At 48.5% G+C, this 12,872-nt stretch overlaps 2 protein-coding genes across 2 annotated transcripts; one reads left to right on the forward strand and one right to left on the reverse strand.

The window, feature by feature from the left end:
* Nucleotides 1-6: 6 nt before the first annotated feature.
* On the forward strand, nucleotides 7-7,801 carry TTC4 (tetratricopeptide repeat domain 4). Its single transcript, XM_010582328.1, has 9 exons — nucleotides 7-165; nucleotides 304-465; nucleotides 706-783; nucleotides 1,609-1,733; nucleotides 2,029-2,115; nucleotides 3,014-3,228; nucleotides 4,972-5,053; nucleotides 6,138-6,220; nucleotides 7,154-7,801. The coding sequence occupies exons 1-9, from the start codon at nucleotides 66-68 to the stop codon at nucleotides 7,251-7,253; spliced, it is 1,032 nt and encodes a 343-aa protein (XP_010580630.1). The 5' UTR covers nucleotides 7-65; the 3' UTR covers nucleotides 7,254-7,801.
* A 591-nt stretch (nucleotides 7,802-8,392) lies between these two features.
* TMEM205 (transmembrane protein 205) lies at nucleotides 8,393-9,293 on the reverse strand. Its single transcript, XM_010582699.1, has 3 exons — nucleotides 9,194-9,293; nucleotides 8,929-9,092; nucleotides 8,393-8,692 (listed from the first exon to the last, which is right to left on the reverse strand). The coding sequence occupies exons 1-3, from the start codon at nucleotides 9,291-9,293 to the stop codon at nucleotides 8,393-8,395; spliced, it is 564 nt and encodes a 187-aa protein (XP_010581001.1).
* Between the last annotated feature and the right edge of the window lie 3,579 nt (nucleotides 9,294-12,872).

The following is a 12,872-nucleotide window of genomic DNA, read 5'->3' on the forward strand; positions in this document are numbered from 1 at the left end:
CGGGCCGGGCTGAGGGACGATGTGTGTGTGTGTGTGTCCGCCCGCAGGAGCTGGAGGCCATCCCCATGTTCATGAAGCGGTGCCCGGCCGAGATCGACGCGGCGCGGCAGCCCGAGCTGGCCTGTCTGCAGTCCCTCCTCTTCGACGAGGAGCAGGGTCCCGCAGGTGGGCAGCCGGGGCTGAGGAGGGCGGGGGGGGGTCTGTCCCTGTCTGTCGGTCTGTCCCTCCGGCCCTGGCCCGGGGTGCTGGTGGGGAGCCGTGCCCCCCCCCCCCTCAGGCCCTGTCCCCCTCCGTCCCCGGCAGAGCTGGCCAGGATGTACAAAAACGAAGGGAACGAGTACTTCAAGGAGAGGGACTACGGGAGAGCTGTCGTCGCCTACACCGAGGGGCTGAAGAAGAAGTGCGAGGACCCCGAGCTGAACGCCGTGCTGCACACAAACCGGGGAGCCGCGCAGTTTTACCTGGGTAAGGAGACGTGCCCCGTCCCGCCTCGGACGGGGCTGGGAAGGGGGCTCCTACCTGTCTGATGGATCCCTGGCCTTTCGCTGCTTGCTCCTGGCGCGCTCTTTCTTCCTCCGCTCGCCTCGCAGCGATCGTAGGAACGGTGCGTTGTAGAGTCTCCGCGTGAGCTGTTTTCTCACCGTGGGATCTGCCTGGGTTTTAAACGCAAACCAAAGGTTCTGAGCCGTTTTGCTTGCTTTGTAGGTAACTACCGTTCTGCGCTCAATGATGCCATCCAAGCAAAAAAGCTAAAGCCCACCCATCTCAAAGCAGTCATAAGAGGTAAGAGTTAAAGCACGCGTTACCGCGTGGAGCGCCCGGAACATCATTTCAAAACAGCTTTGCACACCTTGTATTTACTTACTAGGCTCTTAGTGTTACAAGCCCTGGAACAGACTTCTTGTTGGATGTTGATTTGTTTCGCTGCATGTTTCTGTGTGTCAAATAACACTGTTTATAAACCCGAAATTACTGTGAGCATGCGTTCATACTTTGTTTCAGGGCAGCATTCATTTCAGAACATTAAAGCAGTTACTGTACCAGATCTCTTGTTTTCTTATTGCTGCTTCTCCCCAAATCAGAGCTCTGCATTTTGTTTTGGGATTTTCAGTCAAAATGCTATCTTTTCCCTCTTTGCTCTATAGCTTCTATATCTGTCAAAGAGGCAGGCATTGGATCTGTTTTTGTAAAGCACAACATAACTTTTGCTGTTTTCCACAATACTAGTTTTTGGGTTTGGTTTTTTTTTTTCCCCCAGCCTTTCTCACTCCATGGAAATGGCCACTTTCTTTTTCCTTATGAGACAAATACTGATATGTTAATTATAATCATAAAATTTTGCTTGTAACAGACACTTCTAGCATCATTCTGCTGATTTCTGTGACTAGTTGAGCAAATGATACAAGAATTGCTGAAATATTTTAGATTTTCTTCTCAGCTGACCTGCTGGGAGTCTACGATTGAACATGACCCTGCAAGACAATAGCATGCGCTGCCGTGTATGCCTCTTGAAAGCACTAGGGCTAATGCTGTGTTTATAACCACCACTTTGTGTAGTAGTTGTATGCTGACTCCAATACTAGAAACTTAAAATCTTAATCCTTCCAGGAGCTCTCTGTCACATGGAGCTAAAGAATTTCTCTGAAGCAATAGCATGGTGTGAGGAGGGCTTGCGAATAGATTCAAAAGAGAAAAAGCTTGTGGAAATGAGAGCTAAAGCTGACAAATTAAAGGTAAATATTAAGGCAGTCTAGCATCTATAACGCTTGTTGCCTACTTTGTGTCAAGAAGCACTTTGGGATCCTTGGTTGGAGAGTGCTCCATACAAGTTTCTGCGTAGTATAACATCCCCAAACAGAATCGAGTGGTGGTTCCACGTAGTGTGTCTTGTTTAGATGTGTAGGGGAAAGAGCTGGAGGGAACCCTTCTGGAGATCTGAACTGATTTCTCCACTCGTTGGCAGGGTAGAGCAGTGATGGGCACTGACTTGCTGTGCGTGACCATGGTGCAACTTTTTCTTACATGTAGCGGGCTGAGGAGCGGGATGCAAGGAAAGCAAAGGTGATGAAGAAGAAAGAGCAGTGTCAAAAGGAAATTTTGCTTGCAGCAATAAAGGTGGGTCGGTGAGGGGGTTTGGTTTTGTGTGGTTTGCTTTGGGTTTGGGTTTTTTTAAGAGCTCACTTGTGTGTCTCTAAGAGGCCGTTCTCATACACAGGATTTTGAGGGCTAGAGCCAAAAAATTGAGTTAAAACCATGATTGTCCTCATCTGCATGGCTCTAGCCCCAGCTCCCGGGTTTCCATATTTCAGGTAACAACTAACACAAAATACCATCCCAGTGTTAGGAGATGGACTGAGCATCCAAGAGAGAGCTCTGGCTGCCAGGCTGTAGCATCACACTGGCCCAATGAACCTTGCTTTCTTTGCTGCTGATGGGCATTACTTCAGCGGAAGGGTAGAAGTTTACCATCCAGGAGGGTGGAGGAGAGAATCAATCCTGGATCCTCTCCTTCCTCGACACGTTTGGGCTATGTTAAAGTATTTTGGACTATTATGTAAATTGGATCTCCTCTTCTACAGTTGTCTTTCCAAAGAAAAGAGTGAGTTTTCTTCAGTTCTCTGAAAGAGTGGATGTTCTCAGGAGCTGGTGCATGTAGTTGCACCCTGAAGTTATGCCTGCTTGGTCCCAAAGGACAGGATTTCAGCTGCATCCCTTTCCCCACGTTTTCTCAGGCTCTTCTCTCAGCATGTGGGCTCCTCTGGATTCCCACCTCTGCTCGTCCATTTTATGAGGAACCTGGGTGTCTGGCTGAGGTTCTGATTTCTACTGGGAAGACCGGTCACCTGAGTCTGATACTGTAGGAAGGCTTTTGATGGCATGTTTAAGAGCTGACTCATTAATAAGGATGACACAATTTGTCCTTTTACTGACTGCTAATTTTTTGCTCTTATTCTCCTCACCATACCTGTTCGGGTTTTGGTTGGTTTTTTTTTTTTTCCTTCCTCCCATCCAGGAAAGAAATATCAAGCTGGTTCTCGAGCCTTCAAATGAAGAAGAGGAAGTATCAGATGGCCTGGCTGAGATATCCTTAGATGGGTTCCACTCTGACAATGCCACGGGGGCAAAGGTGCACTTAGATGCTGATGGCAACCTGAACTGGCCTGTCCTCTTTCTGTACCCTGAGCATGAGCAAACAGACTTCATTGCGGCTTTTCATGAGAACTCCAGGTAAATGCACTGTCAGCAGCATTCTTGCATAAAGGAGATGTTTGAGTAAATGACAACAGACAGCAAGTGAAACACGGCCATGCTAATGAAGTAGTTCCAGATTTCTAATCCCATAGCTGACCCTGCTTTTGAGCAGGAGGTTGCAGTAGATGACCTTCTAAGGTCCTTTCCAACCTGAATTATTCAATGATTTACAAATGCAGCTTTAAAATACAAGGGGCAAAATCTATGACGGCCAAAATATGAAGGTGCAGAGAAACACATCATATCTAGCCAGTGTGCTTAAAGGGGCTTGCAGTGTGAGCTTGGACCAGTGGCCAGTAATACCTGTGACCCATCCCATGCATGGATTTCAGAGGTTCATTAAGGTGCTGTTTTGAAGCCCTCCAAATATGTGGGTCTTGGAAAGAGGATTAAACTTAGAAATTATAAAAAGTTTCCAAAAGGGACCTCTCGTAACCACCAGTGGCCCCATAGTTTCCTTAGGGTTTACAGAAGGCCTGACTGAAGTGCTATAGACCTTTCAGACTATAAGCAAATGACTGGCAAGGTGGGAATTCCACTTTCTTGATGTTAACTGCAGTTTCTGATCTCGCAGTGTTAAATAACTTTGGATTTTGTAACTTTTTCTTTGTGGGGAGATATGTATTCCTCAGATCTACTAATAAGTTTAGGACTTAAAATTGCAGTGCAAGCAGATTAGTATGTGGTTCTTATGCAGTAGTGTTCACTACGCCATTTCATGACCAAAAGAAGTGAAAATGGGTTCTTGGAATAAATTGGCCACCAGCACTCCTGAAGTACCAAAATAAACAAGCCTCTGACACACAAGCGTATTCCCAGCACTCTGATCTGGTGAAACGTGGTGCTGGAAAAAGGAAAATCAATTTTAGACAAAATGCATGGTGTTTATTTTGGCATATTTTCAGAGTGAAAATGAAAAGTTAAAAATAATTTGTTGTTGCACTGCTCAAGTTTGAAACCAGTACCATGAGTTACAAATGGGCCTTGGTCTCATTGGGAAAGCGATGAGTTTGAAGGGAAGAAACTATTAATGATCTAAACTTACTTTCCAGTCTATTGTTGTCCTGCTTTCGGCTGGGATAGAGTTAATTGTCTTCCTAGTAGCTGGTATAGTGCTATGTTTTGAGTTTGGTATGAGAAGAATGTTGATAACACACTGATGTTTTCAGTTGTTGCTAAGTAGTGTTTAGTCTAAAGTCAAGGATTTTTTAGCTTCTCGTGCCTAGCCAGCAAGAAGGCTGGAGGGGCACAAGAAGTTGGGAGGGGACACAGCCCAAGTGGCCAAAGGGGTATTCCATACCATGTGACGTCATAGCCAGTATATAAACTGGGGGAAGTGGGGGTGGGGAGAGTCGCAGCTCGGGAACTAACTGGGCATCTGTCGGCAGGTGGTGAGCAATTGCATTGCACATCACTTGTATATTCCAATCCTATTATTATTATTATTATTATTGTCACTTTATTATTGTTATCATTATTAGTTTCTTCTTTTCTTTTCTGTTCTGTTAAACTGTTCTTATCTCAACCCGCGAGTTTTACTTTTTTTTCTGATTGTCTCCCCCATCCCACTGGGTGGGGGGAATGAGTGAGCGGCTGCGTGGTGCTTAGTTGCTGGCTGGGGTTAAACCACGAGAATTGTCTAATTTGCTAATGTATTTTTACCATCATTCAAAAGCTGAACACTTTGTCTAAGCTAACCAAGTGTATCTTGGCTTTTAGGTTTATTGATCATTTAATGGTGATGTTTGCTGAGTTACCTCCTTGGGATTTAGAAAGAAAATACCTTCCCAGCAATCTTGAGGTGAGAAGTTTGACATTCCTTCTATTTCAGGGTTGTTGTGTTGTGGCTTTTTGTCTGGAGTGAAAAATTACACAGCTTTGAGTGTATGAAAGCAATGGCATTGTTACCTGTTTACCATATGCAGATGTGAAATAAGGATCTGGAAGCTCAAACGTTTTCCAGATGTGCTGACATGGACGCAGAATTCATTAATGAAAATGAAAGTTCTTTTGTCTTCCACTTAATGTTGTATTTGATAGAAGGTATTTATAGATATTGCTTAGATTCCCATCTTTGTAACGATGATTAAGATTTAGAACATCAAGCTGGTAGTCTGCCTGTTTTTTTAACTGCATTGTGAAGTTGCTCAATACAAATCAGAAAATATTATTAAAAAAATAGGTTATTTTCAGAACTAACTGGAGGTACTTAAACACTTAATCCCATCAAGACAATATGTGTCTATTAAGACTTTAGCAAAGGTGAGATGTGAGTTGGTTGTGGCTGCAGCAGGTTTTGAGAATTTTTCAGAAATTATACATAGAAGGATACAGATGTTTATTTTTCATTTTCTGCTTCAGTGTCACATGTGCCAGGCAAAGCACAGCCCTTAGTGCAGTGAGCAGACATGTCCAAAAGGACAGTGGGTCTGTACTTTAACGTGTTAAAAACTGGGATTATAGCTCTGTGTACATGTACAGTCTAAGGCACAGCTGCTGGATTCAGATCTCTTAAATCTACCCTGGTTTGTTCAAATATCTTTAAACCTACTCAGTTTAGCTCATACCATTGCTGCATTTACCTGTCAAAAAGCAGCCTGTAGATCTGGATTGCTTCCCTGTAAAGCACAGGAACACCCAGTGTATTTTGCCTTCCTGCTGCCACTTCTATAAGAAGCTAAGCTGGTTTATACAGGGAAGACTCAGAATTTACACAAAACAGTTTCTGCATTGCTGAAGTTAGCATCTGGCATGGTCGGTTCAAGCTACAGAAGTTTAATAAACCTCTAGCAGATACACGGTGTCCTGTTACTGGACTTTCAACAGCTTAGTAGTTTGCCTTCATGTACCTTAGGTGTTTAATAACCCTCCAGAATTTTTTTCAGCTCTATTTTGAAGATGAAGAAAGAACAGAAATGTACGAGCTGAACCCAGAACACACGTTGCTACAAGTGCTGCAGCACAAAAGGTGAGGCTGTTCATGTCCTGTTCAGGTCCAGAGAGAGCACGAAGGCAAAAAGAATGAGCTTTATGTCTTTGCCTTTAAGTGCAGTTTGTTCTCTGATTTAATAGTCCTAACTCTTGAAGGTGTAAAGCAGTGGGACCACATGGATTTTGTGCCTGGCTTTAGCGACTTTTTTTTTTTTCCCCAAAAAAAATTAACAGCTCTTTCCAGGACTAGATGGAGATGGGAAGGGGAGTTGGGCTACACACAAGCAGCAGCACAAAAGGGCTGTTTCAGATACCATCTACACAGCACTACTTTAAAAAAAAAAAAAGCAGCAGCATATAAAGAGAGCATGTTGAAGGTTAACAATGCTCTCACTGTTAATAATGCTGCGTGAGCAGCCCCCAACACAGCATGCAGCACAGTTTGACTCTGAAACTGGCTTTAAAGTGTTGTGCAGTTATTTAGAGAGAAGAATTTGCTGTTTGTGAAGCCAAAAAGTTATTGTAAAGCCTGTGCTGTTAACTTGCACCATCTTGTAGCTAGCTGGAGAAAGCCTGCTGCACAGCACTAGTGGCTTGGTCTGTCACAGTGGGAGCAGAGCTCTAGGTCCACTGCTGCGGGCTGTGTCTGAACTGTCACTCCATAAAACTCGGCAGCGTGCGTAAGCCCTCAGATTTTAGGCTGTAAGGGCAGTTGCAAAAGAAACCTCTTTCCAGAGGGAGAATAACAGCTGTTTTAATTAGAAGTAGCTGTTGGGAGAAGGGTTGATTCATAAAACACTCCTACTCAGATGTGTGTAGCCTTGGCCCCGAGAGGCTCTGCTAATCAGCAAAAAAGCTTGTTATCAGCCTTCGGGAGGTCAGTCTTTATTGAGCTGGGCGGAAGTCACTCACTTTGCATGACACTTGGCCAGCTACAAGGAAGCCAAAGGACTCCTTTTAATCTTTGCAGGTATTTTGTAAAGGCTGGGACTCCAACGGTTTTGGCATTTGTAAAGCGTTCTCCTTTCTCTAAGAAGTACTTCTCTGGCAAGAAGGTGCATCGACTATAATGAGCAAGAACGAAACGAGGAAACCTGTGCAAGAGGCTGCTGTTTGTTATCCCAGCTACAGACTGCAAACTTCTGCTGGACCAAAAATGCCTTGCACACTTCAGGGGAAAAATAATCTTGGCACACAAGGAAACTTCCAGGAAAGCAACACAGGAGAATGAAGGGCTTACAAGAGGGGATTATTTGTTTAAAAAGAAATCCAGCTGGCTTGCAGAAGGTCTCCTCTATGATAGGCTGCATGTGGTTTTGAAATAAACCTGAAGCAGTGCCAAACACTGGCTGCAGTTGAAGCAACACCAGCTGGGAATGTACTTACTTACCTGTGAAAAATCACTGATTTCTTTGGAGGTGGGCTGTGGTTGCTGGGGTTTAACAGCAGTGGTCTGGGGAGATACCTGCCTGTTGCAGCGGGATGGATGTAGTCAGATTCCTGCCTGGGATTAAGCAGCTGCTCTTTTTTCACCGCTTGGCTCTGCTGCTGGCCAGAGTAAAGCAGAGCTCTTTGTTCAGAGTGGTGTGTTTTACTGACCCTTTTGCTACCTGACTGATTGTCCTCTATAACTTGGAAATAAACATGTCTATTTTAAGTAGACTGACTTCTGCCTAATGAATGAGACAACAGTTTTTCTCACCTCATGAAATACTACAAGGGAACGTCAAACAGTAATTCTAAACCCAAACATAACAACCTTATCCTTGACACTAACTGGTAAAGCCAACATACAGGGTCTCCTGCACTTCTGTATTATCTTTCAGCATTTAATTAAAAGTAATTCTAAATCTCTCATTTCTCTCTCTTCTGCAATCTCTCTGTGATTGCAGAAACACACTGTGCTTTTAGACACATCTAGTGCACCGGGCATTAAAAAGCTGTTCAGCCATAAACACTCTTGCTTAGATCATGGAGGATTTTTCTCACTTCAGGGCTGGATTCAGACAGCTCTAAAGAAAGCGTTTCTGTTTCGCTATTCCTAAATTTCTGCACCATGCACAAATAGAGTTAAAAGTATCTCCATCTGAGGATGCTGAACTTTAATCTCCAAAGCTTAGGGTTACTTTACAACGAGGCAGCGGGATGGCTCCCTTTTCCCAGAGTGTTGGTTCTGGCCAGCCAGCCTTCGCCTCGCGGTGTCCTGCTCTCACAGGGCAGAGAGATGGGCAGCCAGGTAGTACAAGCTCAAGCCATTACACGAGATGCAGCAGAGGTTGCAGAGGGAGGACAGAGCGTGGTAGAGGGTGAGCTGCCGGGATAGCTGCCTGTAGCTGGGGTTGGAGGCACGCAGCTGCCTGCAGGACTTGCTGGTAAACAGTCCGACCTCCTGGCCGAGGCCGTGGCTGCGCTCGACGAGGTGCATGTCTGCCACGATGTCGGAGGTGACCTGCCCGAACCACTGTGTGTTCAGCACGGAAGCAGCGACGCAAACGAAGAAGATGATGATCTGCAGGGGAGCAAAGCCTGCCGTGAACATCACACGTGGTGGATTAAATTTCTTCCCCCAGCCCCTCTTGCACGCAAAGTTCGCTGCAATCTGGATGCTGCCCGGTTTCTTTTAACCACAGCCGTGTGTGGACCTCGTCATTTGCAAACCAGCCTCAGTGGAGCAGAGCGGAGCGGGACTCCGCAGAGGAAGGGGTTTGGGCTACAGCCAGCTCACGTTTTAAACCAGGAGGCTACCTGGGTCGTTTGCTCGTCGCTGAGCAGCTCGCTGGGGTGGTACATGGCAAATAGAGTCAGGTTGAGGAAGGCACAAGCGGAGCTGATGTGGCAGTAGTAGGGGAAGAGCTGGCGCTGGATGAAGCCGTAGGTGTGGCGAGGGAGGCAGCTGCCCATCACGAACCCTGCAAGGGGGGAGAGCGGGTAGGTCCTGGGGCAAAGCCCCCTCCCCTGGGCCTCCCCCCAGGGCAGAGAGGCACGGCGGTGTGTACGGACCGCAACCTACCAGACACGAAGGTCACCCAGATCTGCATTCCCAAGGAGGTGGAGAGGAAAACCAGGTGCAGCAGTTTGATGGTGTTGGAGGGCTCTGTGTCGGTCGGCATGGTGTCCTGGCCAGGGATGGGTCCCTCCACGTCAGCCGAGCCACCCCCAAATTTAGCTGCTGTTACTGCCATCACCTTGCTGGATCCAGCAAATGCAGTTTAGCTTCACAAGAAGAGCTTTGGAAGTTTTGGGAGAGCTGACACAGCCTCAGCCACTTCCCAGCCCCGCCACCGTGCACCCAACCAGGCTGCAAACCCAATTTTCAAACCCCTTATATCTTAGGGGCAGGGCACTGCGTCAGCACCTGGTAACCAGCCATTTCGGGTGGACTTTTGGCAAAGTCCAGCCAAAGCCCCGTCTGACCCCTGGCAGCAGGAACAAGCAGAAAGTCAATAAAAAGGGGAAAAGGAAAAACCCTGACAAATACATCTGCCCATGCTGTGGCCATCAAAGAGGCCTCTTGGCCAGGGAGAAGTCCCACTGTTTAAAAACAGCAACAGCTTCTGCACACTTTAACCAAAAAGCCTGGGGGCTCAGAGAAGCAGGGCTGGCTCCCGGGCTCACCCCGCTGCCCTGGACCCCGTGCTGGCACAAGCATGAGAGCATGGGCAGTGGTGGGGAGCAGGAGGCTTTGAAGGAGCTGCCTGCTCTGCTAGAAGGAGCGCTTTGGAAATTAATTAAAACAAAGCTTCTGGGAGCAGACCATCAATTCTGCTGCCTGCTTTATTCCTCCTCCTCCTCCTCCTCCTCCTCTTGGCCAGCCGCCTCAGGGCATGAATTACAGCAGGGATAGCCTTGAGAGAGACACTGCCATCTAATTACATCCCACTACCCCTGCAAAATAGATAAATATATGCTGTGTTTTCATATATCAATTGCCTGTATTTATTTAGGCATCTATAAAAATCAGGTCCTTGAAGCCTTCTCATGGTGGTAGCATCACGTACGGGAGAAGGCGCTCGGATCCCACCTGGAGTGCTGGCTTGTAAATCCCCAGCTGTCTTCATGGCCTTTGCTTTGCCAAAAGATTCTTGGCATTTCTGGGATGTTTCCCCACTCCATCCTCCCGCAGCCGTGTTTACTGCACGATGGCAGGGGCCTGGGGAAGGTAGCCGTGGTCCTTTGGCGAGGCTTTGTCCCCTCCATCATCCTGTGCAGGAAAGCAGCGACGGGTGCTGTGGGCAGCCAGCACAGAGCCCTCCCGCTCCCGGGATCCCAGCTCTGCCTCTCCAAATTGTTTGCCTCTGTGCAGGAATTAGCAGTCGAGAGCAGCAAGGCAGCTGGGTGGTTTTGTGCAAAGAAGCCGCAGCTGGGAGGGTTGTCAGAGCAGAGGGTAACACCCTGCAGGGATTTCTTTTTTTTAAGGGAAAAAGAAAAATAGTGATTGATTGCTAAATTGGCCCTAGACCGGGTCATTTGTTGGGGAGGGCAAATGGGGGGGCTCTGGGAAAGGCTGGTAAGAGCAGGCTGCTCTCAACAGGCTCCAATGCACCCGCCAGCGGGTCCTTCTTCCCCTGGGAGCTGGCTGTGGGACGAGGTGGTTGGAAATGGACGCTCCAGGGATGCTCCAAATCGCCCAGTCCTGCTGTCTACCATTCCCCCATCATTCCCTCCAGCAGAAGATGCTGCAGGACTGCAATTTTTTTCCACCTGCACATAAACCACAACATGCTTCACACCCTTGCAGCTCTCTGTTGTGCTCCCATCCATTTCCCATTGCCCCCGAGTCGCTCCCGCTCCATCATCCCGCACCCCCAGGGACCCAGCCAAGCCGGGGTGAGGGCTGACCGTGGCCTCGCGGTGGGAAAAAGCACAATACTTAAGGAGAGGGAGAGGTCAGTTAAAGTTTAATGTTCGGGCGAATACATCATTCCCTCCACCTAATCAAGCAGCAGCAATTTCTAACGATAAGTAGAAAGGATGGCTCACATCCCGGTGATAAAAAGGCAGGATTGCTCCGAGTTTTGGGAGATAAGAGGGCTCTATAAAAATTGAATGTTTTGTACCATGTTCAGCTTGAGACGGCTTTATCTTGTAGTGATAGCGCAGCAGGGGGAGGTCGGGGCAGTGCCGTGCCAGGCCTTGCACGGAGATGTTTATGATGGGAGATAGGGCAGAGATTAGGAGTTTATGGCCACAGCCAGCTCCAGGAGCGGGGCTGGCCGGTGCCCACGGGAGAGGGGCAGACAGCTCCTTCTGCTTATAAACCGGGTGGGGAATTTGGGTGCCAAAGCACCTTTCTAGAGACTGGGTGTTGCAGAGAGGGAGAAAACACCCTGGCGTGCCTGCAAAAGACCCTGTGCTCATTTCTGGTACCCCACAGCCTCATCTTACCCATCGCCATCACTTGCTCGTGGTTAAGCTCTGCAAAAAAAAGGCGAGGGCACGGCTGCCGCCCCGGGGCCGCATTAAACCTGCTGTGCCCCGCAGTTCTGCGTGCCCAAGGGCTCCTGGGCCTCGTTCCCTTCCCAGCAGGCAGCAAGCCTTTCAGAAGCCTCAGTGCCATCGGAAAACCTCTGGCTACGTGACCCAGGAAAGCCTGGGAGGTGGCTGTAAACTGGCCTGTGGCTGAGGGCAGACGTCACCTGGGGTGTGACTGATGAGTAGCACCTCCACCATCACCCATGCTGCATTTCGGGAGAAGCAGGTTGGCAGCGAGCTCTTTGAAATGGCCCTAACCCCATCCTCTGCTGTTGTGGACTTCTCAGGTCATTAGTGCTGGGGGCAATTAGGGATGGGTATCGAAGCCTTGGACACTCTGGGTTTCAGCATCTGCCCGCGCCTACTCGCCACGTCCTCGTCAGCCTTGCTCAGATGCAGGGAAACAAGGTTTGGCTTTGTCTTTTCTTTGCTTTTTCGGCGCCGCTGAGGCAGTTGGGGGTTTACGGCTCTGCACCAGCCCGCGCCGCCCCTGCCGTGGTGGCAATCCCACCGGGCGGTCCCCAAAGCCACTCGCGGGGAGCGCTGGCTGACACCCTCCTTCCCGCGGCACACAGACCTGCCTCAAAGGACCCCCGCGTCCCCCTGAACCCCGGGCAGCAGCTCTCGGGGTGGGCGACCCTGAGCAGCCCCGTCCCCCTGCTCGCCCAGGGAAACGGCACTTGCCCGGGGTGTGCTGCGGGTGCGGGACCCCCACCCCACGCTCGCCGGCCAGGCAGCCGCACAGCAAACCCCTGGAGCAGACACTCACCCAGAGTAGATACAGATTTTTTTTTTTTTTCTTTTAATGCATTTTTATTGCCACTCCTTCTTTCCACAGCCCCGTGAGGTGGGATTTCAGCCCGTCGGGAGCAGGAGCTGTTTGCCTGTCTCGCCTGGGAAGACGAGCAGCACCGGGCAGCCACGGGGGAAGATGCTCCACCGGCCGCGTCTGCACCGGGGAGGGATACGGCACCATCCCCACATCACTGCCCCCTCTGTCCCTTTGCTGCCTTGAAGGGAACCAGTTTCCCCCATAAAGAAATAGTTTAAAAAAAAAAAAAATCAGTGTTAGGAAGACTTTGGATCATATAAAGATTCAAGTAGCATTAAGTGAACTAGAAAACCAAGTCCTGTACATCAGCTTATAAAATTTCTAAATAAAAAAAAAAAGGAAGAAGAAAAGACATGACGCATCAGTGCAAGGGGCAAGACAGTAG

Source organism: Haliaeetus leucocephalus, unplaced genomic scaffold, assembly GCF_000737465.1.
Source record: "Haliaeetus leucocephalus isolate CR32 unplaced genomic scaffold, Haliaeetus_leucocephalus-4.0 Scaffold848, whole genome shotgun sequence".
Taxonomy (NCBI): Eukaryota; Metazoa; Chordata; class Aves; order Accipitriformes; family Accipitridae; genus Haliaeetus; species Haliaeetus leucocephalus.